The sequence below is a fragment of the Diceros bicornis genome, chromosome 35, assembly GCF_020826845.1.
Source record: "Diceros bicornis minor isolate mBicDic1 chromosome 35, mDicBic1.mat.cur, whole genome shotgun sequence".
Taxonomy (NCBI): Eukaryota; Metazoa; Chordata; class Mammalia; order Perissodactyla; family Rhinocerotidae; genus Diceros; species Diceros bicornis.
Window position 1 is genome coordinate 7429790 of NC_080774.1, and position 25990 is coordinate 7455779.

Consider the following 25990-nt stretch of genomic DNA (forward strand, 5'->3'; position numbering starts at 1 on the left):
AATCTTGAGAGTGCGGTGCCACCACCCAATACCTCTGCCACCCGCCCCGCTGTTGGGGATGCCTGCAGCCCGCACGGGGCACAGCCAAACGCGTGAGCTCGGTGTTGACGTGGTGCAGGGGCCTCCAGGCTGGCCTCGCCATCTCTTCCTGGCCATGTCTGAGCTGGGGTTGTAAAGCTATAGGACTCTTTTTAATAAATAGAGACTTGTTAACAACAGTCTTGTCATTTATTTACCTGGGGACGTTTGTGATGGGTTTGGTTCTAAAATATCAGTGATCAGAATTTCAACAGTGCAGCTGGCTGGCTTGTCTACTGAAGTTAAAAATAAAAGCCCCCTGAGATGGTGACGTGTTTGCTTGTCCCGGGTGCCCAATGCTAATGGCAGGGCCTTTTCTCTTTTATCACGGGTTCTCATAAATGTCAGTAAGGGGCAGAAAGCAGCACATTCTTCCTGCTTCAGAGAGCTGTCTTCAGGGTCACAGGAGACCGAGGGTACCCACTAGGGTGTCCCTCCCTAGCCTGTCCACAGGGTCACCACCATGTGCTGCACAGCTGATAGAAACCCCAGTTAGGACATTATCTGCTTGTTTCAAATAAATGATAGAATTCACTGGCTGCCATCTTGCTATGGGGACTTGCCCACAGGTGTTTCAAGGGCTGCCCTCCCCTCCCCTCCCCAGGCCAGGTCAGGTGCTGCTTCCCTCTCAAGGCTGAGAGGGGGAACCCTACCTCCTGTGGTCTGCAGTGCTGGACCCTCAGTGCCCACCGCCTCTCAGTTGAGCTGTGACTCAGGGCCCTGATGCCCCAGGAGGGACTTTCCTCAGCACATTGGTGGAAACGTGAGGAGCAGCTCTGCATGAGCTTACCCATCGTGTCTCCTCTGAAAGGGATGCCAGTCCCTGCACGTCAGTGATGACGTGCGGGAGACACTGCTGTGCTTTTCCTGAGAAATCACGTTTTTTTTGCTTAAGAGAATTTGTATCTGGTAGTTTCTCTTTTCCCAGTGGCTGCTAGGAAGCTTATAGCCAAATTTGTAGTCTACCTGCAGTGACGGTGCTAAACTGGACGGTGAGTTTGGCTCCTCACAACCCAGCCTTGTCTGATCCTCTCCTTCCCTCTCTGGGCCCCTTTGCTCATGAGAAGGTCCAGGGAGGGACAGTGCCAGACCTGAGCGAGTGGTAGGTGGGCAGGGCAGGACCAGACCCTGAGGCTTCTTATTTGGGGTCTCCAGTTAAAAGGTTTGCTTGCTGAGGACTTTTAATGTCAAATCAAGTTTGGTTCCCTTGGCTCCATTAAGTGTAGTCAACCCAGGGCCGGCCCCGTGGCTTAGCGGTTAAGTGTGCACGCTCCGCTACTGGCGGCCCGGGGTTCAGATCCTGGGCGCGCCCCGACGCACCGCTTCGCCGGCCACGCTGAGGCCGCGTCCCACATACAGCAACTAGAAGGATGTGCAGCTATGACATACAACTATCTACTAGGGTTTTGGGGAAAAAAAAAAAGGAGGATTGGCAATAGATGTTAGCTCAGAGATGTTCCTCAGCAAAAAGAGGAGGATGTTAGCTCAGGGCTGATCTTCCTCACAAAAAAAAAAAAAAAACCTGCAGTTAAAAAAAAAAAAAAGAAAAAGTGTAGTCAACCCAGGCCAGTTTTCACTGGTTTGTAGTTGGCTGAGAGAACCATCTGCTTTGAAGTCTGCTTTCTGAAGCTGTTTTCCCTTACAAACCACCACTAGACACCTGCTCCATCTTGGCACCCTTCCTGATTATAGAGATTACAGATGTCAAAGCATCTTCACACCTGACCCCACCCACCCCCTCACAGCTACCCTGGAGGGAGGCAGGGCCAGCAGCCCCATTTCATCCTGCAGGAACTCGAGGCTCGGGAGTGGACACTTGTCTGAGGCCTCACGGCGGGAGCCAGCTGGGTGGGAGCTACGTAAGTTGACCTTCTCCCTTGACCTGCACTGTATTTTGGTCCACAAACTCCCATGTTCTGGAGGGAGGGCAGTTTCTGAGGGAAGTCGACCACAGCAAGCCAGCCTGGAGCCTTCCATGGGGGTGTGTGCCCTCCTGGGGAAAGTGGGTGCTTGCTCGGCGAGCTCTCGGGATCCTGGACACCTGTTAAGTTCCCTAATAAAGGCTGTGTGTGTGGCCACAACTGTCAAGTCTAGAGCAGCCAGGATTCAGGGTCACTGCTGACGACGCTTGGACGTGAAATTCTCAACTGCAAGAATCAGCAGTAACCCCTCCCTTTCCCAAAGAGGAGTGATTTCCAGCAGGGCTGGGGGAGGGGGAATCAAGAATCATGGGGTCCTCTTGCTGGGAATGATGGTGGCCTCGGAGGGCAGCCTTGGGGTGGTGGAGAAAAGCCATGACTCACCACACAGGTGTCCCAGGCCTTGAGTCACATAAACCTCCCAGAGAATCAAGCCAGGACACTTCTTGACAGAACCAGCAGCAGCACTAGCAAGGTTTTCTGTGGTTGCAAGTGCTCTGTGGTTCCCTGCAGAGTTCAACTCGATGGTTCCTACCCAGCGTTCTGGCCCCGGAGAAGTGAACAGCCCAGGCACAGCCCGTCACTGTGAGGCAGTGGTGACAATAGTCAAAGTGCATTTTATTGCCAATCTGACTCTTCAACACAAGGAAATACTAAGCACAAAAGAGCTGGCTCCTGTGCTGTCTCCAGACCGTGGCTGGTATGGGGCAGCCTTCCCAGGGCGCAGGCAAATGGCTAAAAGGCAGGGTGGGGGGGCTTCAGCTGACCCAGCTGCTGGTCCTTTCCTCCTAGCCAGGTCCTCACCCCGAGCAGGGTGGGGCTCAAGGAATGCACTCAAATCCTCCCACCAGGGCAGGGCTGTTGGGCAGGGCAGGCTAAGCTGGGGCCTAGACTCAGGCAGAGTGGCAGCCCCTCCCTGAGGGCAGCTGCTTCCTGTGAAGCACAAGGAGCCCTTGCTTTGAAGGCAGGTGGCTCCTGGCTTTTTCCAGCTAAGCTGGAAAGGCCCAGGGCCAAGGCCCCACCTTCAGGAGGGCTGGAGGTCACCCCCCGGAGAAGGGAGGAGGTGGGCAATGGGGAGTGGGCAGAACTGGGCCACCAGGGCAGGGGCAGCCAGGTCAGGGGGAATAAAAAACGGGAAACGGGAGAGTCACCACAGACTTCAAGGGTAACAGAGACTCCAGGAACGAAGGCAGCACCTGTGCCCAGCGGGCCGGGCTCGTAGCCACAGCACCTGCCTGCCTGGCAGCAGCACCCACTCTGCCCCTCTCCCTCCAGACAAGGGTCCCGTCCAGCATCCGCTCTCCCGCTCAGCACTCTCATCGCTGGCGCCCCAGAGTGAGGTAGGGAGAGAGGGGGATACCCCCAGCCCACCCTAGAACCTCCTGCTTTGCCTGAGGCCACACCAGGTCCCATCTCCATGGAATCAGTGCCCCAGGGCGGCTGGCCACAAACAGGTGACATCTTACCCGCGTCCCCAACAGCTAGCACAGACTGTGTCCTTTCTGTTCATCTCTAACCTCAGACCCTGTGTCCAAAAGGCAGGGGAGGCCCTGCTTCCCAGTGTGCTGAATACAAACCCATACAGAAAGGGTCTAACTCGGAATATTAAGAATGTTCTGTGTATTTCCTGAAGAGCTATGGCTCAGGCCTGCTGGGTCCTGGCCGCTCTCAGAAGTTCCTATTGTAGATAAATAGACTCACATCCAGAACTGCCCTGGTCAGCCCAGATCCCTTGGGCTCAGCAAGGGCTGCTGGCCTTGGGCACACTGATCTGGGCCGTGGGGCAGGGAGCCTGGGCACCTGGTGCAGGGGCTGGTGCCATCTGCTGGGGATGGGGCTCATCGGAGGCTCCTCAGCCAAGTCAGGGCAGCCATGTGAGGCCCAGGCCTGCCCACCAGCCTCCCTGCTGGACCCCTCTGGGGCCTAGTAGTTCACAAGTTGAGCCGGGTAGATGCCATCCTTCTTGTCGAGCTGCAGGGGTCAAAGGTGAGGGGCTCAGTGGACATGGCCAGGCCCCCACGCACCCCACCTTTCCTGGCCCCTGCATCTTCCCCTTGAGCAAGCCCCTGCCACCTGCTGTGCTCCCCATGTTGTTGGGGCAGCGTTTCTGCTCCTGCTGGGGCTTCTCAGTGCTCTCTGACTTTCCCAAGGCCACGTGCCCACAGACCCGGGAGCAGAGGCCGGGACAACACCTCCCAGGCGCCCTCCCGTCAACCTCTTCCCCACCCCGGCGCTGACGCCTGGCACCTGGTGGTCCTGCCTGGTGGCCATGCTGGGCTTCTGGGCCAGGGGTGGCTTCTTGGAGGTCCCACTGCGGGGCACAGGGCTGGGCCGGCTGGGCTCCTCCTCGCCGGGCGTCCCCACGCCCCCAGCTAGCACGTAGTGCTGCTTCCGCAGCTCCCCCAGCCGCACGCGCTCCACCTCCAGCGTCTTCTCCAGCTCCAGCACTCGCACCTGTAGACCCGCACCCCCACTCAGCACGGCTCCTCTCGGAGCTCGGCCCTCGGAGAGGGACAGGCCCAGATGCCAGCCACGCACCCAAGAGGGGCACCTACTTGGGTCTCCATCTCCTGCTTCTTCAGCTTGATAAGGGACAGGCCGGAGAAGTCCATGGTGTCTGTGGCCAGAAGGAGGGGGTCAGTGTCTGGGCGCTCTCACCCCCACCCCAGCCACTGCCAGGGCCCCCGCACTCACCTCTCTCTTCAATCTGCTCCTGGCCTGACTTGGTGGAGGCCACCACGTTGGCGGTCATCTCATTGACGGTGCGGGAGCACTCCTGTAGGCGACTCAGGTGGGGGCTGTGCTTGTCGGCCTTCACCTGGGGGAGCACGGGGGCGGGTCAGGGGGCCCGCTGGGCTCACCCTCCATCCCCTGGTCTCCCTGCCACGTGTTGCGTATCCACCATGGCTAGGAGTTGAGTAACCTGAGGTGAGGCCAGGCCGAGCACGGAGCCTCACCTTGGAGGCTGCCACCAGCTGGGCTGTGCTGGCCGCAATCTCGTGGGAGCAGACGATGAGCTCTTCGTACTTGCCAGTATGAAGCACCACCTTGTCAGCTGACTCCCTGGGGGCAAAGCCAGGCAGGGCCTGGGTCTCTGACCCCATGGACAGCCGGCCACCCCTGGGCTCCCTCCCCAACCTGAGCACCACTGCCCCTGCTGCCCCCCCACCTGGGGCAACATACACCAACTGCGTGGCTCCCCAGCCCACCGCCTTGGAGGCAGAGATGAGGCCTTCGGTCCACCGTGAGTTCTTGGCGTAAAATTCCTGCTGCGTGGCTGCCCCCTAGTGGTCAAAGGAGGGCAAGGCGGGGTGGACCAGTCAAAGACATCACAGGTGGCGGCAAGGGATCCCCATGCGGCCCTCTCCCCTCATCCCAGCCACAAGGGCGCATCCCTGGGCCGTGGGGGGATTCAGCTGTGATTCCCGGGGACGTTGTGTGTACGCTGGCGGGGGTCTCATCACTCTGCACGATCCAGGAGTCTCATGCCCAAAGGAGCCCTGTGGTCAGCTTCAGCCACAGTTGGAATGGTCTGGGATCATGCCCCTTTCAGGAATGTCCCTTGCTGGCCCAGCTGCATGGCCTGCTTGGCACTTGCCCAGCCAGGGACACCCTCTCAGACCAGTGGGTGGCCCAGCTCACCCTGCCACTCTCCACAATTTCCTTCTGCAGGCTAGTGGACGTTGTCACCAAGAGCCGAATGGCCTGCCAAGACCAAGACACATGTCACTCTTGGGATGGCCCTCCCAGGTACAGAGCCTGCCCTGGGGTCCCAGCCGGCCACTTACCTTCATCAGGTCTGTGCAGGAGTTGAGGATCCTGGGGGGAAAAGAGAGAGAAGGAACTGCAATGTGGTCCCAGACGCCACAGTGGGTGGGCATCAGGGAGGCTGGCGCAGGGCCTGGCTACAGCAGGTGCTCAGAGGGTGGCCCCACAGGCTGGGTGCGCTCTGCTTGTTCCCAGCCCTTCTTTCTGGAGAGACAAGCAGTCAGGAGGGCAGAAGCCCCCTGGATCTGGGAGGGCCGTGGAGAACCTGCCTCATAATGAGGCACTGGGGGGCAGAAGTGGGGCTCACCTCTCGTTCACCTCCAGCTTCACCCCAGAGCTGGCATGGCGGGCCTGGTTCATCATGTCCTACACCCAACGACAGAGTTGTGAGGGGGCTTCGAGAAGGGCAGCGCAGGAGCGGGGCAGCGCGGGAGGGGGGCAGTTGGGGGCAAAGGAAATACTGGCGTAGGACCAGCCCCCCAAGAACAGCCACTGAGCTGGGAAGGAGAGGGCACGGCTCAGGGTGGGAAAGCCAGGGCCACCTCCCTGCCCTGCCAGCTCTGACCTGCAGAGGCCATCTGTCCCTTGCACAAAGACCAAGAGCAGAGGTGGGTACAGCCTGCACTCATCCCAGCCCCCAGGGCTCCTGCAGGACCCGGAGGAGGCCTTGCATCCCAGTCCTCACCTCGATCCTCTGCACGGCGTCTTCGATGGCTGCGGATGTGGCCGCCATCTCCTTGTCCACCATGGCCCCAAGCTCCTCCTGATGCACATCCAGGCTCTTGGGCTTCAGCTCCTGGGGGGAGAGGGCATCTAGAAGTCAGACAGGGTGCGTTCAACCCCACAGGGAGCCTGGGAGACAGGGGCAGCAGGGCTCTGTGGGGGTGCTCTGTCCCTGCTCCGTGTCCTGCAGCTGCAGGCTCTGCACATGAGCCCCCGTTCAACCCATACTGGAGGGAGGTGCAGAGAAGTTGGGGACTCAAGCCCCACCCTAGCCCATTGGCCCCCCCCGACCCTGGCCCACACTCAGTGCCATGCCTGCACGACTCACTTGGCCCAGCTGAAGGATGCCCTGCAGGGGAGTCCGCACCAGGCCGGGCTGGGCCTGCTGCAGAGCCTGCTGATCTTGCAGCTGCCCCACAAGCTCCAGAGCCCGGGTCCCACACTCCCGGCAGGTATCGATCAGGCCTGGAGGGAGAGAGCTGTGAGGAGAGCCAGTGCCCAAGGCCCCCAGAAGAAGCTCCAACACAGGTCCCAGCCCCAGTACACAAACAGGATCCGAACGCCAGGACCTGTCTGCAGGCCTTTCCCCGGTCCACCGTGAGGACCTCGTGTGACATAAGCCTGGGGCCCACTTACGGTCAGCAGGGTCAGTGGGGGCCAGGTGGGAGGTGGCACCGCCATTGACAATGGTGTCCGCAGCCAGGTGGGAGAACTGGGTCAGGGCTGCCACCAGGGCAGAGGCATCTGTGTGGGAAGGAGGACAACGAAACCCTAACGCTGCCACCATGGAGCAAGTCCCCGGCTGATGCCTTACAGCAGGCTGCCCAGGAAGCCCAAGACAGACACCCGAACCCCAGTTTGCGGACGAGCAGAGGAGAGCACGGAGGGGAGAAGGCGCTAGGCCAAGGTCACATAGCTCGAAAGCAGCAGGGCAGGAACCAAACCCAGGTCTGTATGACCCCAGGCTTGCAGGGCAGGGCTCTCTGGGGGCACCTGCTCAGCTTCTTCAAGAGGTGCCTGTTATGGGAAACCTCCTGGAAGGTAGGAGGCAGCAAAGGCTGGTGGAATGAGCACACCACTGCCGGTAGCCTCAGGCCTGCCCAGTCCTGTACCCAGCTGCACTCACCTGACCTGGAGGCCAGGTACCGGGTGTGGCCCTTCTCCAGGGCACTCACAGCCTCCAGGGCTGCCTGGGCCCTGCTCACCAGGTAGTCTGCAAGCACAGGGAGGACCGGTGAGGGGGGTGCCCGGCCTGAGGCCCCATCCCTTCCGCCCGCTTCTCTCAGGGCAGGTGAGCGCCTGCGCCGGCGGCCCTACCCGGGGAGCTGGTGCAGCGCAGGTGCAGGGGGTCGTCCAGCTTGCTCACAGCGTCCTGCAGGATGCGCTCGGCCTCAGCGGCAGTGCCCCAGAGCACCGCAAACTGCTCATCCAGGAGCCTCTGCTGCAGCCCCTGCTCCTGAGACTCCTGGTGGGAGAGGGAGAAGCTGCTTAGAGTCCTGCCCCAGGAGTGGCCCACCAAGCAGGCAGGACCTAGCTGAGACCCTCGCTGGGGACAGAGGTCTGAGGAGAGGCCCCACTCCACCCTCAGTGCTTGGGCTGCTCCCTCAAGGGTGGGGCGGATAGCTCAGTAATAAAAAGACAACCCAGTTAAAAATAGGCAAAGGAGCTGAACAAACATTTCTCCCAAGATACAAAAATGGCAGTGAACACATAAAAAGGTGCTCAACATCATTAGCCATCAGGGAAATGCAAATCAGAAGCACAACGGGCCACCACTTCACACCCACTAGAACGGCTAAAATAAAAAAGAGACAGTAACAAGTCTTAGCAAGGACGCAGGGAAATTGGAACCCTCATACGTTCCTCATGGGAACGGAAAATGGTGCAGCCACTTTGGAAAACACTGTGGCAGTTCCTCAAAAGTTAAACACAGAATTACCACGTGACCCAGCAGTTTCACTCCTAGGTATATATCCAAGAGAAATGATGCCTTACGTGTTCACACAAAACCTTGTACACACACATTCATAGCAGCATTCTTCATAATAGCCAAAAAGTGGAAACAACCCAAATATCCATCAGAAGAATAAACAAAATGTGGTCTATCCACACAATGGAATATTATTGGGCCATGAAAAGGAATGAGATACTGATACATGGATGAACCTTGGAAACACTATGCGTAGTGAAAGGAGCCAGTCATATTGCATGATTCCATTTCTGTGAAATGTCCAGGATAGGTAAATCCAGAGACAGAAAGTAGATGAGCGGTGGCAAGGGGCTGGTGGTGGCAGTGGTGGTGGAGGGAGGATGGGGAGTAATCGCTTATTGGATAAGGGGTTTCTTTTTGGAGTGGTGAAAATGTTCTGGAAGTACAAGGTGGAAGCAGTCCTGTGAACATGTGAACATACTAAGAACCAGTGACTTGTACACTCTCAATGGGTCAGCTGTGTGGCCTGTGAATTCTGTCTCAATCCAGCTGTTATACAGGGTGGGGGGCCGCTACCTTGTCCGCAAGCTGCCTCTGCAGCTCGCCCCTCTCCTGGGAGTTTCGCTGCCGCTCCTGGCTCAGCGCCTCCTCCTTCTCCCGCACCAGGTTCTGGGCCGCCAGCAGGTCAGCCTCCCGCTGCCGCACGGCGCTGCTCAGCACGTCCTTCTCTGCACTCAGCGTGTCCAGCCGCGAGCTCAGCTCTGACCCACTCTGTGAACACCTGGTGTGTGAGCAAGGCTTCCAGAGGCCCTGCTCACCCCCTCATCCCCACCCCCTCATCCCCACCCCACTTTACAGACAATTCCTTAGGGCCTTCATTATCCCCCAACTCTCAGACTGAGAGGTTCCTGAGGGCCAGGGCCAGGTCCCGTTTCCTGTGTACCCCTCACAGTGCTGGGTCAGAGCTGTCCCCCAGGACTGCTGAGGGCCCCTGTGAACCAACCCAGTGGCATCTAAGTGTGGCCCAGTTCACAAGAAAGAGGCCCCTAATTCCTGATGCCTCCAATCCGGGGAGGCCACGCTGCCCGGCAGCCCCCACACCTGCTCCGTGCAGCTCAGGACCTCCTGCACGCGCACCAGCTCCCCGGCCTTGGCCTCCAGCTCCCTCTTGAGCTTCTCTAGCTGGTCACTCTGCTCTTCCAGCTGGAACAGGACAGTGTGTCATGGAGGCAATGGGGCTGCCGGGACCCACAGGGCCAGGGCCCTGTGCATACAGCGGACGCACCTTCATCTCGGACTCCCGTTTCACCTGCTCCATCTGGAAGGCCAGCTGCTCCTTCACTCGTGCCACCTCCTCCTGGCTCTGCTGTGTCACCGTCAGCTGCTTGGCCGTGTCTGCGTTCTGCACGGGGGGGGGGGGATAGGCTCATGCTCTGCCACCACGGGGGCTCCCCTCCTCCAGCCAGCTCTGCCTCAACAGGGCTGGGCTGGGCCCTACCTTCCTGAGCAGCTCAGCGTGCGTGTTGATGAGCTCGCTGTGCTTTTCCTTCAACCTGTTGTAGCGCGCCTCTGTGGCGCTGGCCTTCTCTGCAGGTGAAAGGCGAGGCCGTGATCCCCGAACACAGCAGAGGCCCCCCAGAAGCCCAGCCCCCACACGTCGGGACGAGGCGCTCATGCTGGGATGTGCCCACCCTGGCCCCAGCCCACGCACTCTCGGCCTCCTCGCGCAGGCCCTGGTTCCGCGCGCCCTCCAGCTGGGCGGCCCTCAGCTGGGCCAGCTCGTGGCGGAGCTGCTCATTGTCTACCAGGGCCTTCTGCTTCTGCTTCCGCTGCTCCTCCAGCTCGGCTTCCAGTGTGTTCACCTGGCCCTTCAGCTGTGAGATGTACCGCTGGGCCTGCGCCGGCGGGAATGGCATAGGGGTGGGCGTGCGGACCCTACCTGGCCTGAGTGGTGGTGGGGGCAGCCCCACAGCCCCAGGCCCACCCTCTGCCCAAGCCCCTCACCTCCAGCTTGATCTTCTCCAGCTCGGCACGGAGCGTCTCCACCTCTCTCTTCAAGGTCTCGATCTGGAGGTCCCTGAGAACAGAGGTCAGGCAGGCAGAGTTTTCTGAGGCCCGTAGTCCTCACGTTCAAGTTCAGTCAACCAGGAAAATCAGAAGACCTGGGCACGGGAACTGGTCTTCTCATCAGCGGCCCCTCGTGATGTGGGCATCTCAAGTTGTGTCCCCCACCTGAGGCCTTTTCTGACCATAGCTCTGTGAAGGCCGTTTCCAGCACCCCCAACAGCAGCCAGCTCCCCAGGCTCTCACCTGTCGTCCTTCATGGAGCCATTGGGGGGTCCAAACGTCTGCTCAAAGAGGTCAGCCACCACCTGCCACAGCAAAGTTCGGTGACCTCCACCCCCACTCCCCTGGGCCCTCCAGGCCAGGAGGCAGAGGGTGCAGGGAGAGGGAACCAGACCCCCTCCCCAACACCCCACGCGGGAAGAGGGGGCAGCTCACCGCTGGCTCCCCGGCAGGGGGCCCCGTACTGATCTCAATGAGGGTCTCGGGCTCCTCGTCCTCGGGGGCCTCCTCAGGGATCACCACCACGGGCTTGATGTGCTCGGCCAACGCCGAGGCCCGCAGGAAGTTGGGAGGTCCCTATAGGGGCAGTGGGTGGGAGCTGCTCAGCCTCCCCTCCCGTGTAGGCAGTCCTCCCTCTGCCACTCCCAGAGCCCACATGGGGTCCCTGCTGGGCGCCCAGAATCCTCAAAGTGCCCAGAACCCAGGGCAGGAACAAGGGCTGCAGCTTGGCGGGCGGCCTCGGGAGGGCGGCAGGTACCTCAGGCAGCCGGGGGATCTGGATGAGCCGCTTAAAGTAGAGCATGTCCGAGGCTCTGCGGAAGAAGTTTCTGAGGCTGTGGGGATGGATGGGGGGAGGTCACTGAGGAGGCATGCTCTGGCCGGGCAGCCCCAGCACACGTGGCTGGGAGCCACGGAGCTCTTCCCGGCCGTGCCTCAGCGCTGCCCAGGCTGGTACCTGTGAAACTGTTCGTGGAACCGGTCCCTGTGGCCTTGCAGGGTGTCTGCCGAGAGACCTGGGGGCGGTACAGGTTTAATGGACTTCCTCTCTGCTCACTGCTCTGTGGCTTAGGAAGACTTCAGACTCGCTCCCTCCCTCTCCCTTCCCTATTCCTCCACATTCTAGAAACCATCATAGATCAGAGAGATCACCCACCACCTGGCTGGATGCCCCCCACCCATGGGGAGGGTGGGATGAGACCCCGATGAGGGGTCAGCCCATGACTTTCTGAGTGAGGGGAGGAAAGGAAACAGTGAGAAGGAAGGACAGTACCGTGACCACAGCAAACCAAGCTGGCGCCTGGCTTTGGGGTGTACCGTAAAGTCGCTTTCAGACCTGCGTTTGCCCTGGGCTAATGTCTGAATAGCTCACACACCCTAGCCCAGCTGGGGTCTGGGGACGAGACCCTTTCAGAGGGTCTGCCGGGTCCGAAGTCTTTCTGACGCTGTGGAGAAACTACGTGCCTTTCTGTGCTGGTCCCGGCCAGCGCACGTGACATGAGACGTCGCACCAGACTGAGCACAGCAGCGGGCAAGGCCCGGCTGCCCTCTCTGAGGCCAGGCATTTAAGAGAGCCGCAGATACGTAAAACCAGGCCACTCTTTTCACTAAGTCTTTTTTTTTGTTTTGGAAAATACTGATTTTTCATAACAAGTATGTTATTTATGTTAATGGGTAATGAATTTATTATTGCCACTTTTAACTAATTTCTTGATTTTCATTTCTGATAACGGTAACTGCCGATCAATATAAGCCACATAAACACAGCCCTTTGGGGCTTTGGCGGAACCTTGGGGGGCCCGCAGCTGGCAGTGGGAGGGCTGGGGGACTCACAGGAGTGCAGCTTGAACATAAGCTTGACCGTGTAGTGGTAGAGGTGGCTGCAGTCCTGGATGACCTGGATGAGGGGGGCCAGGCGGCACTGGCCTGAGGACATCTGAGACACAGCGATGGCTGTGTTGAGCTGCCGAAAAACTGCGCAAAAGAGAGGCAGGAGGAGGAGCATGAGCCCGGGGAGCCCACTGGGATCAGCGTTGGTGACAGCCATGGTGAACAGCCATCGTCTCGCGGCATTGTCACAGCACCCCTGGGGGGTGGGTTTGAAGATGGCGCAGCGGCCTGGGTAACGGGCTTTACTACTCCCAGCCGGGCAGTGGGACTCTGTCCCGAGTCCCCCAACGTGCTCCTAACTGCTAGGATGGGAGCCCCGTGCACTGTGGCTGCCCCAGACTGAGGTCCAGTGCTCCCACGAACCAGGGTGACAGTGAGGTTGGGGCAAATGAAATCCCGCTCCGCTCGGTCAGGGTTTCCAGAGCCTCCATGCGGTGGGCCCTGAACGAGGAGCTATAGCAACAGGGTGACCTAAACAGTCCTGTACCCATGGGCCTCAAGCTCACTCTGCATCTTAGGGAGGGAGGAAGGCTTAAGGCTGGGGAGCCCAAATGCCTCCTTTACAGATGTGGGGACAAGGCCCACTTGGTCAGTCACACCCCAGCAGGGTTAGGACTCTGCTCTGCAAACCCCAAGTGACCCCAAGACCTCACTTGCACCTGGGGGTCAACCTCCCCTGCCCCTGACAATCAAGCCTTTCTTCAGATCAACCAAGCAGGAGGGAAACATAAGGCTGCCTCCCCAGCCAGCCTTTTCTCTAGGGCAGAGAGAGAAATAACAAAGAGCAGGCAGCAGGTCAGGGCAGGGGAGCTGCCAGGGTACCCACAAGAGACAGACACCGGGACACTTCCAGAACAGCAGGCCCCAAGCCCTGGGGTCCTACTCTTACCTAGCCTGGGGTGGGACCATTTGCAAACCCCCACGTGACATGAGAATGCCAGGGAGGGAAGGAACAAGAAGGAAAGAGCTAAGTGCCATCCCTCACACCTTTTTAAAAATTAATTTTTAGCTACATGTCAAGTACATTTTCCTTGTAAAAAATTAAAACACACAGAGTACTACTGAGTTTTAAACATGTAGGTAAATATTGTTCTGCAATGGGCTTTATTTTGCTCAGCAGAATGTTTTTTTGATCTTTCCCTGTCAGAGAAGACACAGACGCCATCTCTCTCCACTCCCTACCCTGCACAGACAGCGCGCCGCAGCCATTTGTCCACTGGGGGGCGCTGAGGACATTTCCTATTTTTGGCTGTTACAAACCCAGGGGCGGGAAACACCCTTGCACCATTTCTCCAGGAAGATGCTGGCACGTGGGACGACTGCTGTGCCCCCTTCTCTGTGCTTCATCAAGACGTCAGTGTTCCTAGGGGTGGGGTGCCCGCCTGTGGGTTTCTCCACCCTCCCTCATGGGGACCACTGCCCTACCCACACTCAGCCCCAACCCAGGCTGACAGCAGTGCAGGGGTGGGGACGGTAGGACTCGGCTCTGCCTGGCACATCTCTGGCAGGACGCAGAGCCCAGCATCCACAGCCCTGGATCCCTGCCTTCCGCTCCCCGGGTCGGGTCCTGGGCAGGTCTTCTGGGGCACAGAGGGTTTAGGTCCGAGCTGCCCACTGGACTTGCCCAGCCTGGGAGTCCAGACACGGGAATGCCAGGAGGCTGCCCAGACCCACCTTCCTAACTCCTGATTTTCCCTTAAAAAGGCATTTGTTTCTAGCCCTCTTATGGAGAGCGCTGAGTCACCCACAAGTTGTTCTGAAGCTGCCACCCAAAACAATCACCTCTGTGGCCTCGGGTCGGGGAGCCCTCTGAGATTTCCTGTCCAACGGCTGCTGGTTCCTGGCTGGGAAGTCCAACATGACTCAGAGGTCTTTTACAGCAGAAAATGGGCAAGACGAGCCAAACCAACTCTCTCTGGGACGGGAGCCCGGTCAGGACCCTGAAGAGGTGGCTGCCGGTGCTGTCCGCCCGGTGCTCTCCCTGCCTTGGGGCCAATGGAGTGAGTTCCCTCAGTGGAAGGAACAGCGAGACCGTGCCCTGGACATACCTGGGGGGCCCAGCATTCTGCAGGGGTGGGGAGGTTTCCCCTGTGCTTTGGGGGCACCTGGAGGCCCTGTTTCCTATTCCTGGTGGGGACGTGGAACCCCAGGGGTCAGGTGCATTCAAGACTGGGAAGTTAGTCTGGCTAACAGACACAGCAGGTCTTTCTCCCTCTCGTCCCAACCCCAAGCCCTGAGGAATCGCACTCAGGCCCTAGATCTCCTGCTCGGTCAGCTCACCTGATTCAGAAAGCTTCAGCTCACAGTCCATATAATCAAACATCTCCACAGTGAGCTGGAAGCTACAGAGGAAAGGAGGGGAGAGATGAGTGGGAGAGGTGGGGGGCATGCCCCTGTGAGACCCCCACCCCTGCTCAAGCGGGAGGAGGGAGCACAGTCCACCAGCATGCCTTTCCACAGGACAACATTCCTTCAGCCAAAAATGCCTGATTCCAAATAAACCCCAACCCTTTAACTCTGGCCTCATCTCCTGAGAACATGACCTTCAGCCCCAGAGAGCCACTGACAGCACCAGCCCCCACCACCCTGAGGGACTCACATGTTGTTGACGTCAGTCCCAGCCGCCTTCTCCAACACCTCGTCTGTCACCTCCAGGCCCGCAGGAAACTGGGGGTGCTGCAGAGAAGACATCCCCACTCAACTGCAGCCCATGTTGGCCCCGGCCCAGAACTGGTTCTGCTTTTGAGGGAGGGGAAGAGGCCAGAGAGGCCGCCTAGCCTGTGAAGCCACCATCTGCCCTGGGCGCTGGCTGAGGAGGGCCTGTGAGGGACCAGAGAGACCAGGCAGAGAGGCTGCTCGGAGCCCAGGGCAAGGCTGAGACCACCTCCAAAATCCCAGGGAAATGCCTCAAGGTGTTCTGACTCTGATGACGCCCAGGCATCCCTCACTCCCCTTGGGCTAAGGTAGGGACAGAAGAGATCCTGCGCTCCTCTACGTCCCATGACCTCACGGAGGCAAGAGCCCAGGGTCCCTTCAGCCCCTCGACCCTCCCAGGGAAACTACCTTGAGATGGAAGGCAATTTTGGTCAGCAAGAGTTTGGTGTAAACGTTCACCAATTGTCCGTATCGGTCATGCAGATGGCCCTGTGGAGAAGAAGCGCAGGGTAAGGTCACTGCCTGTGAACATGCCCAGGTATTCTACAGGACCCAGGCAGACTCAGGGCAGACAAGGAAGCTGAGGTGGGAAGATGCAAGGTGACAAGCTGAGTGTCATTCCTTCACCTACCCACTCAGTCACTTCTTCACCAATATTGCTCAACCCACCAGAGGCAGCCACTTCTTCATTCCTCTGCCAATCTCCCTCCTTGTCTATAGCTTTTTTTTTTTTTTTTTAACTTAGTCCTTGTCATTCTTGCCAAGGAAACTCTTGTGACAAGAGCGCTTTGTCCAGGGCAACAGGCCAACTCTGATTGGGACACTTTATTAAAATGCTGGTGGCAGCCAGGGAGGCACATTCCAACGGACGTGTGTACACATCCTCCCAGCTGCCTTCTCTGTCACCTCCAAATGCCACGACCCCCGTGGCCACACCAGCTGGGCCTGCATCTGCAAATGGCACTGTTTTCCTCACTTCAAGGGGCATCTGTAAAACACGGCAGTTCTGGGTCGTGCGCCGCCCTGGCCGGGCCTTCCCGCTTCCCTCCACAGGCCGGGTCAGTTCCCAGAGGCCGCCCTGTCCCTGTCCGGCTGACAAGGCCGCTGCAGTTTCAGAGGACAAATAAGGCCTGAGGCCCTCTTTCCATGCAGAGGATGCCTCCAATTCCTGAAGGTCTGGGAGAGGCTCTAGAACATAGGCTCCTGGGGCTCTGACTCTATTGTGGGTAAGAATCTTCTGGAGAGCTCTCTGAAAATGCCGACTTCCAATCCCCACATTCTAAAGCAGCTGGTCTGAGGGGGCCTGGGAGTCTGCACCCCTCACCCGGGCTCTAAGCACCACCGTGAGATGCCCAGACTTAGGGTCAGGTGTTGCCACATTTCCCACCCCACAGGGACCCAAGGCTGGTGATTTCTGGAGCTGGAGGGCCCGTTGGTTCTGCATTTAGCACTTCCTGCACCAGGCCTGAGAAGCAAGGCTGCAACTTCATTTACTGATGCTCATCTCCCCGTCATCCCAAATAATATCACTAACTTCTGCTCTGAGAGAAAGACACCTGTCACAGGATGCTCCCATTCGCTCAGCCCCTTGCACTGGGGGACTCGAATACACAGCAGGCCTGTGGCTAGACTTTCTGCATGGTTCTCGTCTGCGAGGTGCTAAGGCCACTGTGCCTGCTCCCTGCACCTACCCACAGATCTCCAATCTCCCGAATATTGCTCCGATACCGCTGGCAGTCGTGCAGCACCTGCAGCGTGAAGGGGGGGAGACGAGGGAGAAAGGTGAGCACCTTGCGAGAGGGGTCCCAACATATTTACTCCCCGCGCTGGCAGGCATGCCGAGGGCAGGGAGGGACGAGGTGGAGGGCAGCAGGCGGGGCGGGCCAGCCCCAAGCTAAGGCCGACAGACACAAGGACAGTCTAGTTTCAAAGGGACGGTGCTCTCCCTGGGGCACCGGCCTGCTCAAGCAGCAGCAGATGGAGCGTCCAGGCTCCCAGGCCTCCCGCTGCCCTGGGAAGCACAGGGTGGCTGGAACAGACCTGCCTCTCTCGGGACCAGGGGACAGCAGCTACTCACATTGGGGTGCCCATCTCGAAGGACCTTGTGGAGGACATGGCAGAACTTCCAGCTGAGGATGGAGCTGCTAGGAAGCGGCAGACCGATGGCATAGGACCAGAAGGTGAAGGCCCCCTTCTCATGGTGAGTGCCCAGAATGATGCCTAGCACGGTCAAGGCCAAGTGCGGCAAGCAGCAACTCAAGCATGAGGAAGGTCGGGGGCCACTCAGCGACTACAGAGACGCACATGGAAGGCCGGCCCCTCACCCCACAGCCAGTGAACACCTTCTCCCCACGTCCCTCTCCCTCCACATCTGCCACAGTTCACCAAGAGCTATGGTTTTTAGCTAAGGGCAAGAAAAAGGGCAAGGTCATGCCCCACGAATTTAACTGGGCCCAATGGCCTCAGACGACAGATGGTACTCCTGAGATGGGACTCAGAGTCTGAAAGGAGCTGAGCATGGCGAGAGGCCCGGCTGGTCCAAGGCCATGTGAGGACATACCTCACTGGGCCTCCTGTCTCGGTGAGGGCGGACTTCACAAAGCCCTGGCGGCCATGTGCAGAGCCACACTGCTCCCCTAATTCACTCCCACCAAATCCACAGTCAGAGACCACGCAGGCCAGGCCCATGTCCTCCTCACAGCCTCCCTGCCTCCCCACAGGAACCCCGAGGGACAAAGGGCCGGCCAGAGGCAGGGAAGGATACGCCGGGCATGCTTCTCCTTCACAGGGGCCTCCTGGGTGTTGATGGCTTTGCTGATGCTGATGGCCTGTGAAGGAACAGAGGAGGTGGAATTCAAAAATCCACTGGGCATGGGGCTGGCCCCGTGGCTTAGCGGTTAAGTGCTCACGCTCCGCTACTGGTGGCCCGGGTTCGGATCCTGGGCGCGCACCAACACACCGCTTCTCCAGCCATGCTGAGGCTGCGTCCCACATACAGCAACTAGAAGGATGTGCAACTATGACATACAACTATCTACTGGGGCTTTGGGGGACAAACAAAAAAGGAGGACGATTGGCAATAGATGTTAGCTTAGAGCTGGTCTTCCTCAGCAAAAAGAGGAGGATTAGCATGGATGTTAGCTCAGGGCTGATCTTCCTCACCGAAAAAAAAAAAAAAAAAAAAACCTCCACTGGGCAGCCTTCCCCACGAGAGACCACCCCAAAGGCAAAAAGGGCAACACACAGACAGGATGGATTTTCCAGGTAAAGGTGAGTGTAGAGATGAGGGGAAGAGAAAGTCTCTCAACCTAAGCCAAGCAGACCTCCGAAGACTCTGCTTTCACTCGATATGTGCAGCTCAACCTACAGCTAACACCCGATGCCACAAAGCCACCGAGAGCTTTCAGGGCTCTCGGCAATAACGAAAAAGCTGGCTGTGGCTGCAGGAGACCACCTCTTGTCTGAAGCCTACGTGTGTTAGCTGTCCCCAGAAGGCGAGGTCCCCTGGGCCCCAGGGGAGCGGCCAGTCACAGCACAACGTGGCCTCCTCCATCCCGTCCCTCCTCTGGGACCTGAGCCCTCACGGCCCTCCCTGAAGAGCTGCGTGTCATCCCCACTTTACCGTGGGGCAAAGCCCAAGAAATGATGCCAGCTGACAAGGGCCACACAGCCACTCCATGGAAAACCAGGACAAACCCAGGTCCCGCTGCCTGTCTGCCACGCAGGCCACCTCTTCCCTGACTCAGCAGCCATCCCCACCAACGCACATGGTGACTGTGGCCCCAAGGGGGTGGCAGGAAGGGGGTTCTGCTTAGCACACCTGCTGCTGCCACTTGGGCCCTGAGCAAGCAGCAGCTCAGCCTTGGTGAAGGGCCTCTCCCTTTTCCATCTGCTGGAGTCGTGTCTCCTCCCCCTTACCTCAATACCTCCTCTTCCAAGAGGGCTTCCTAGATGTGACTGCTCCCTCACCAATGGCTCATGGCACTTACTGTCACCCTCCGCCACACTCACCCCAGAACTACCGCCAGCCCTGGGTTTACTTGTGGATCTGATTTATTTCTCCACCTGGGGCCAGGATGGGGGCCTCTCCACCCATCCGGCACTGAGCGGGGGACATCAGTCTTTGTGGACTGAGAAGAGCTTCCTGTGCCATTGCTGGAGGGACTGGGCCCTTGACAAATGCAGACATAGGCCTCTCCAGGCCAGCCGATTCTCCCGAGTCTCCCCCAGGTCCTTAGCCAGGGCCCACACTGCCCTTCCCCCAGGCTGTCCAAGGACCTGCCCTGGGCAGAGCAAGGGCTCCAGGGGCTGCATGCTCACCCTGCAGCTGCGACCTGAGCCTGCAGGTCGCCGCGTCATCACCAGGACACATTTGCACGGTGTGACCTGGGCAGGAGCACAGGCCCCAGCAGTCCTCGTAGGAGTGGGGACAAGACAGGGGAGCCTCGAGGGGCAGTGCTGGCACTTCCTTTTTATCTTAGAGGCCACAGTGCTCTCCATCTCTGGCATCTGAGCAATAGTAACTCATTTACCGTCTATTGTGAACTGACTTTGGGCCAATCAGCAGGCTGTGAGGTTTCCTCTGTAAGAAAAGCAACCCATGGGAGCAAAGGCGGTCCTTTCTGATCAGACGCACAGACCTAGGAGCTGATGGAGCTGGGAGCGGGGGGCCTGGCCCCCTCCACAGGCAGGCTGAGCTCCTTTCACACACAGCGCCCATTGTGGCCCGGTTCATGGGGTGCGGGGAGCCCTGGGCTGCAGCCACACACCATCCCGGGCCCCTCAGGGGCCACTCTCCCGGGATCAAGGACAGGCTGGGAGAGCAGCTCCCTGCCTCCTGAACCAGGGCCTGAGAGAAACCCAGACAGACTCTGGCTCCTCTTCTCAAAGCCTCAGTGAGCCAGACACGGAAGGCTCCCTTGGCCATCTGTTCTGTTTGCCGATCCTCTGCCAGCACAGCCTCGGCGCCCGCCTTTGCTCAACAAGCATCACTGAGCAGCCGCCGTGAGAGAAGCTGTGCCCTGACTTGGACTACTCCCTGCTCCACGTGAAAAATCACACCCCACCCAGCAGAACTTTGTCCACAGTCATGGTGATGATGATCAACAACTGCCATTCACTGGGTGTTTACCCTGTGCCAGGCACAGGAAATGCCTCCCAGCAACAACCCTAGGAAGTGGTCATGAGCCCAATATCCTGATGAGGAAACTGAGGCACAGAGGGATTAAGTCTCTTGTCTGTCCAGCTAATAAGGGCAAAGCCAGGGCTGGCTGACCCCATGTTCGCTGTCCTTAGTGATTCAGCCGTACAGCTCCCCAGGCGCCTCCTTCCCGTGCAGGCAGAGCTGGGAAGAGATGGGCACACATGGCAGTGCACAGGGCAAGGGGGTAGGGCCGTGCCTCCTCCAGCAACAAGCAGCTGCCAGCTCCTAAGCCAGGAGCATCCTGTCTCTGGGGGTGTGTAATCTCATCCCCAGCTGCCCTGTCACCTGAGCTGCCTCTCTGACAACTGCCACTTGGTCCAGAATCCGAGCAAGAGCAAAGCAGAGCCCAAGCTACACATGCAGAGCAGGTCCAGGAGGAGGCTGTGGACGCTGAGATGCAACCACAGTCACAGCAAGTGCTTTCTCCTCCCCACGTCCGAGCAGACCCCAGGAAGGGGCTGCATATTAACTCCTCTCCCTCCTGGAGGCCTACCCCTTTCTCCTCCCGGGGCCTGCAGCTGGAGAGCAGACGCAGACACACCCTAGAGGAATGGGCTGGCTGGGGCCCAGGAGAAGGGCTGCCTTTCCTGGAGCAGGGAGGAGGGCATTCACAGCGTTGCTTAGCTGGGGGGCAAGGTCAGACATTCCCACAGGTCACCAGGCACAGGCTTACTTCATTGTTGGTCCAAATGTATACTGGGCCCCCTGAGGGCTGGGCACTGGACCCCCAGAAAGAGCGCCCGCCGCCCCTCTCACTTTGGGTCTCTGCTCACCTGTCACCTTCCTGCTGCCACCCTACTTAAATCCCCTGATTTATGCTTCTCTGTATACTCAGCACTCCTGACAACAATGTTTTCCTTATTTGTCTATTATCCATCTCTCCCCACTCCACCCCACACCACCAGATGTCAGTGCCATGAGGGAAGCGGTTCTGCCTCTCTGGTCGCTGCTGTGCCCCCAGCCCCTAAACAGAGCCCAGCAGATCTGGAAGATTTTCAGAAGCAGGGAGGGAGGCTCTGGGGACCCAGCGAGATGTGGTGACTCTGGTAGAGGGCACAGTGTGTCGGTGCATCAGGCCTTCTCCCGTCCCCCCACCTCCGGGTGCCGCCCACTCCCCACGCTGGCTGCAGTTCCCGGGGCGGGAACACGGCCCCGTTGTGTGCAGGGCGGCAGATGTATGGGTTGGGAAGCCTCACAAGGAGGCACAGTGCTCACACAGAGAGAGTCTGTGGACACTTACAGGGCCTGGCTTTTCCTACCAGGCACAGCAGCCAAGCCTCGTCCCAGGAGGGGACGTCAGGCCCGGGGACGCCCATCCGTCTCCCCCGCCTGTCCCGAGTGGGCTGCAGAGGTGGGGAGAGCATACTCCTTAGCACTGGAATCTACGCCAGGCAACTCTGACACAGCTCAGTCTCGAGGCAGATCTGTCAGTGACACTTAGTTCTGTCCACATGGCATGGCATCGTCATACCAGCCCAATGGGTGACTGTGGGAAAACTGCAGGATAAGGGGGATCCAGAGGGAAACCCAGGACCATCGTGTGGGTTCTCTCTAGCCTGCCACCCTGAAAAAAGGCTCTCTTCTGCCCTGGTACAGCCACCAGGGCCAGAACCACCGCAGCAGCTCCGACAACAGCGAATTTAATCCCTCACAGCTACTGGGATCAATCGCCATGGAGAGAAACCTTCCAGGGAGACACAAGCTTTGAGTGGAATGGATTGATTAGGGGCCTCAGTGTCGGAACAGAAAATCCAGAGCTGGAGAGAAGGGTCGTGGGTGGGAGGAAGGAGAGCAGTTCCCATTCCACCTTCGAGTGGTCGGGGATGGGGAGCAGGGAGAGGCTCTCCCCACTTCTGAACAGAGGCAGGAAAGCAGCACAGGAGCAATAATGGCGGGTTCTGCAGCTTTTAGAGACCCCAGAAATGCCCAGGGAGACTTTGGGCGGGGGGAGCTGGAGGGTTTGCAAAGACACCAGAGGGCAGAGACATGCTCCTTAGACCCTGAGGGTGGGGATTAAACAGTTTCATGGGCATTCAGACCACTGCTGCTCCTTCTGTGCTAGAAAAATCCAATAAGCCCACACCCCAGGCCCTGGGGAGCCACCTCCCCTGGAATTCTCTGAGAGCCTGCACCTCATTCCACCCAGTGCCAGGATGATGAGGGGTCTGACCTTCCACAGGGCAGAGGTGGACACAACACTGGGGGTGGCCACAGGCCAAGGGATGGGAAAGTTCCAGCATGCTCTGGAGACAGTCAAAATCACTGGCACCGGGAAGGTTGTAAAAGGCACATTTCATGCCACGAGGCCAGCAAACTGGTCTCAATAACTTAATAATAAAATGATTTTTATCGAGTTCAGCCGTGTGCCAGGCACTGCGCTGAGCACTTCACCGGTATTATCTCATTTAATCTCCTAAGTAACCCTGGAAGCAGGCGGATGAAGAAAGCAAGGCTTAGGGAGGTTAATCGCTTGCCCAAGGTCATAATAATGACATTTCGATGAGTGCTTAAGCCCTGCCAGGCACTGGTCTAAGCACTTTACCATACTGACTGGACGCTCACACAGTCCTCCCCGTCAATACGGATGGGGAATCTTCAGCTCGGCAGGTCGAGCAACTGCCCAGGGTGGCTGGGCAGGACTGCAAGCCAGGCTGCCTGGCTTTGCAGACTGTCCTCTCCGCCACTTGTGGTCCCCTGCCTCCCCCCCTCCTTCCCCCCAGGGAAGAGGGGCTGGGCTGAGGGAGCAGTGCGCCAACACAGCCAGCCTTCTCTGTCCCACCACAGGAACCCAGCTCCCCAGGGGCCTGCTCCCGCTCAGGCAGCACCTGGCCCCATTCCAAGTCAGGATGCAGATTCTGGATTGGGGAATTTGTTCAAACCGCGGGTAATAACAGCACTGGGGAGGCGCTGAGCAGCTCATGGGGCTGCTCCACTCCTCCCCCATTCCTGGGGCCCCGGCCTTCATCCCAGCTCCCTCTGGCTCCGTCCCGGGCAGCTTCTGACCTGCGACCAGGGTGGAGACATCTGGGAAGGCCTCTTACAAGGGCCCCATTGGGTCCACGGGAGCCTGAGCCCTCAAGACACACCTGCCTGCTTCCAGGAACAATCTCGTCCTTGTCTGTCTAATAAGAACCCAATCTGGTGCCGGCAGAGGCCCCAGGAGTCAAGTCTGAGGAGACAACCCCAGGACCAGGTAAGACAGAGCGGCCATTCGTCCCTGGACGGGCCCCTCGCAGGGACACACACCAGGAAGCTTCTCAGCCGGTGCTGGGTCAGAAGAGAGGAGACCCGGGTGAGGCAGCCGGGCCAGGGCTGGAGCCACAGCGGGTGGTACCCTCTGAGAGGCTCGAAACAGAAGCAGAGCCTGGCAGCGTGGACACTGTCAGTGCAGCCAGAAGACCAAGCCGGGAAGCCCTGTCGGCTGTGGGGCTTCAAGCCAGGCAAAAAAAACAGGAAGTTCAGGAGTATCTGCGAAGTTAGGGGGGCAGCAGGGAGGGGACAGTCACTGAGGAGGGAGCAAGAGTGTGAGCATCTCATGGGGCCACACCTCCTCAGCCCAACGTGCGCCTATGTCACAACACCCGGGCACCCACAGCCCTCAGCCGCTCTGTGAGATCTGATGTCCTCAAGTCCCTGGGAAGTCCCGCATAGCAGAGGAACACGGACTCGGGGAGACCCCTTCCCCAGCAGCCCACACATCTGGGGACAAAACACGTTTCCTCACCCAGTTCCACTGCTGCTGGCCGCAGCACCCTAGCCCTCAGACCCCGGTCCTCTCGGCCCCGACTCACTGGGGAACCTTTGCTTTAGAAACTTTCCCTTTCCAGACCATAGCTTCCCTGTCTGAGAAGCAGGAATAAAAAATCCTCGGGTCTTCTAGATGCAAACACACACAAAGCTTGTCTGAAACATCTCGCCGTGTTCCAGCCACACATACTTCCTTCTCTTCCTCAAAGAGAAGCCTGGTCCCACGTCCAGGCCAGGGTTATGCTTCTCCCTCACCCAGCTCTGAGCTCAAATGCCCCCTCCCGAAGGGTCTTCCCCAAACACTCTAGCTAAAGCAGCCCCTCCCTCCACACGGACAGCATCTTCCTGTTTAATTTCACCCGGGACATTTATTATTTGAAACCATCTTGTTTAGCCTTTATTCTGTTCTACCTCCGGCACCCAAACAGATGTACATGGCCTAAGGAACCCGGTCGGTCTCACTCCCTGCTGTATCTCCAGGCCCCAGACCCGTGCCTGGTGTCAATAAATCTTTATTGGATGAATGAAAGTGAACACTTGAATGAACAAGAGCTCTTTCAAATGTAAGTACTGGTTAAATTCAAGGCAGTGAGTGTCTCTTTCTCCAGCTAATAATTTAACCACTAGAGTTAAACAGTAAAGGCAACTATAAAGCAATTTCTATTTTTAAAATCAACCCTGAGATGAATCAGACTTAAGCCTCCTTGTAACATCATCACGATGCTGAACGGCAGCAGTCGGCAGGGACAAAAGCCTCCTTCAAAGAGGCAGGCACAAGGGCTGGCAGAGGTGGGTCATTTTGCTTTAGCGTTTCCAAAGAGTTGTTTGAAGGACAGAGAGATCTCATTCAAACGTGTCTGCCACCTCAAAGACTGTCTGATGAAAGCAGACACAGGATTTCTGTAGCTGAGGAGGCGGCTAGGATGTGGTTACATGCAAAGCGCTGAGGAGCTCTGGGCCTGAGGTCTGCAGCTCGGTGATTTTAGCAGACAGGGAAGTCAACGGAGAAACACCCATCCTACCGACTCAACCTCCTCTGTCTTCATTCATATCCCCTGTCCCCGCCCCAGCCAGGCCTCTCAATTATTCTACCGCTTATGAAACTGGAGGGCCGCGCTGGGGCCACCTATCCCTCCAGAGGACAGGCATGAGCCCAGGGAAGGATCCTCCTTCTTACCAGGATGCAGTTCACAAGTGGTAGCCGGCCCACTGCCACCTCTCCCCTGGGCTCTGCAGGTGACACATGAGGAGAAGGAGGACAAGGCCCTGAGTCGTGCCTCCAGAATGGACAGGGAGCCAGCCCAGGAGGTTTTGTTCCTTGGGCCCTGGTGACATCACTCCACAGACCTGTCTGTCCCACAAGCCAGGGGGCTGAGTCATTCCCTGGCAGGCAGACCTACTGCAGTTCGAGGATAGTGTTTTGCAGTTCGAGGATCGTGTTTATTTCAGCAAGAGAAAAAACAAGCCCGCCTCAACTAAACTTTTCTCACGTCCTTCCCTGCAGTGGGTACTGTGGGCCTTTTAGGCCTCGCCAAGTGACAGCATCAAAGAAAGGAGACTCGCCAGCCCCCATGGCATCCACTCATTGGGTACATGCACACCGAGTGTGTCCCGAGCCGGGCACTCCTGGGTGCTAGGACACAAGAGGAGCCAACACTGTCCCAGCCTGAGGATCTTGGGGTTAAGGGGGTAGTGCTTAGGGGGCTCAGAGGGGAGGCAATGCAAACCCTCTTCCCATGACCCTGGACCTAAACACATGCCCAGCCTTGCATCTGTCCACTTCTGCTGGTTCAGCCGCAGTGTATCGGGGAGACAGGGCGAATAATGTCACGAGAACTAGGAAAGCATAGTAAGGCCTGGGCAGGAAGAAAGCAGTCAATGGCTTCACAAAGAAGGTGACATTTGAGTCCACCATGAAGTCAGGTGGAGAAGGGGAAGGGCATCGCCAACAGTCCAGCTGGCTGGCCAAGGTGGCTCCATTCTTCGGGCCAGGCGTCTCAGGTTAGCCAGCTG

At 58.4% G+C, this 25990-nt stretch overlaps 1 protein-coding gene across 3 annotated transcripts in view; it reads right to left on the minus strand.

Annotated features, from left to right (window-relative positions):
• Nucleotides 1-3600: 3600 nt before the first annotated feature.
• Nucleotides 3601-25990, minus strand: part of HIP1R (huntingtin interacting protein 1 related) — a 29000-nt gene continuing 6610 nt past the window's right edge. The window contains exons 2-32 of one of the 3 annotated variants that reach the window (XM_058531311.1): nucleotides 17792-17855; nucleotides 17105-17247; nucleotides 16719-16775; nucleotides 15436-15516; nucleotides 14972-15048; nucleotides 14653-14714; nucleotides 12316-12456; nucleotides 11441-11498; nucleotides 11243-11318; nucleotides 10921-11061; nucleotides 10729-10790; nucleotides 10423-10495; nucleotides 10130-10313; nucleotides 9917-10005; nucleotides 9704-9820; nucleotides 9520-9621; nucleotides 8995-9189; nucleotides 7806-7953; nucleotides 7615-7701; nucleotides 7125-7232; nucleotides 6817-6953; nucleotides 6451-6561; nucleotides 6073-6131; nucleotides 5786-5816; nucleotides 5640-5702; nucleotides 5181-5281; nucleotides 4955-5060; nucleotides 4692-4815; nucleotides 4553-4614; nucleotides 4245-4451; nucleotides 3601-3968 (exon numbers count right to left, since the gene is read on the minus strand). In XM_058531311.1, coding sequence (XP_058387294.1) covers nucleotides 3921-3968; nucleotides 4245-4451; nucleotides 4553-4614; nucleotides 4692-4815; nucleotides 4955-5060; nucleotides 5181-5281; nucleotides 5640-5702; nucleotides 5786-5816; nucleotides 6073-6131; nucleotides 6451-6561; nucleotides 6817-6953; nucleotides 7125-7232; nucleotides 7615-7701; nucleotides 7806-7953; nucleotides 8995-9189; nucleotides 9520-9621; nucleotides 9704-9820; nucleotides 9917-10005; nucleotides 10130-10313; nucleotides 10423-10495; nucleotides 10729-10790; nucleotides 10921-11061; nucleotides 11243-11318; nucleotides 11441-11498; nucleotides 12316-12456; nucleotides 14653-14714; nucleotides 14972-15048; nucleotides 15436-15516; nucleotides 16719-16775; nucleotides 17105-17247; nucleotides 17792-17855 — 3114 coding nt within the window. In that variant the 3' untranslated portion in view covers nucleotides 3601-3920. Of the gene's footprint in view, nucleotides 3969-4244; nucleotides 4452-4552; nucleotides 4615-4691; nucleotides 4816-4954; nucleotides 5061-5166; nucleotides 5282-5639; nucleotides 5703-5785; nucleotides 5817-6072; nucleotides 6132-6450; nucleotides 6562-6816; nucleotides 6954-7124; nucleotides 7233-7614; nucleotides 7702-7805; nucleotides 7954-8994; nucleotides 9190-9519; nucleotides 9622-9703; nucleotides 9821-9916; nucleotides 10006-10129; nucleotides 10314-10422; nucleotides 10496-10728; nucleotides 10791-10920; nucleotides 11062-11242; nucleotides 11319-11440; nucleotides 11499-12315; nucleotides 12457-14652; nucleotides 14715-14971; nucleotides 15049-15435; nucleotides 15517-16718; nucleotides 16776-17104; nucleotides 17248-17791; nucleotides 17856-25990 lie in introns of those variants that run through there. The other 2 variants (XM_058531313.1, XM_058531314.1) reach the window with 2 other exon arrangements.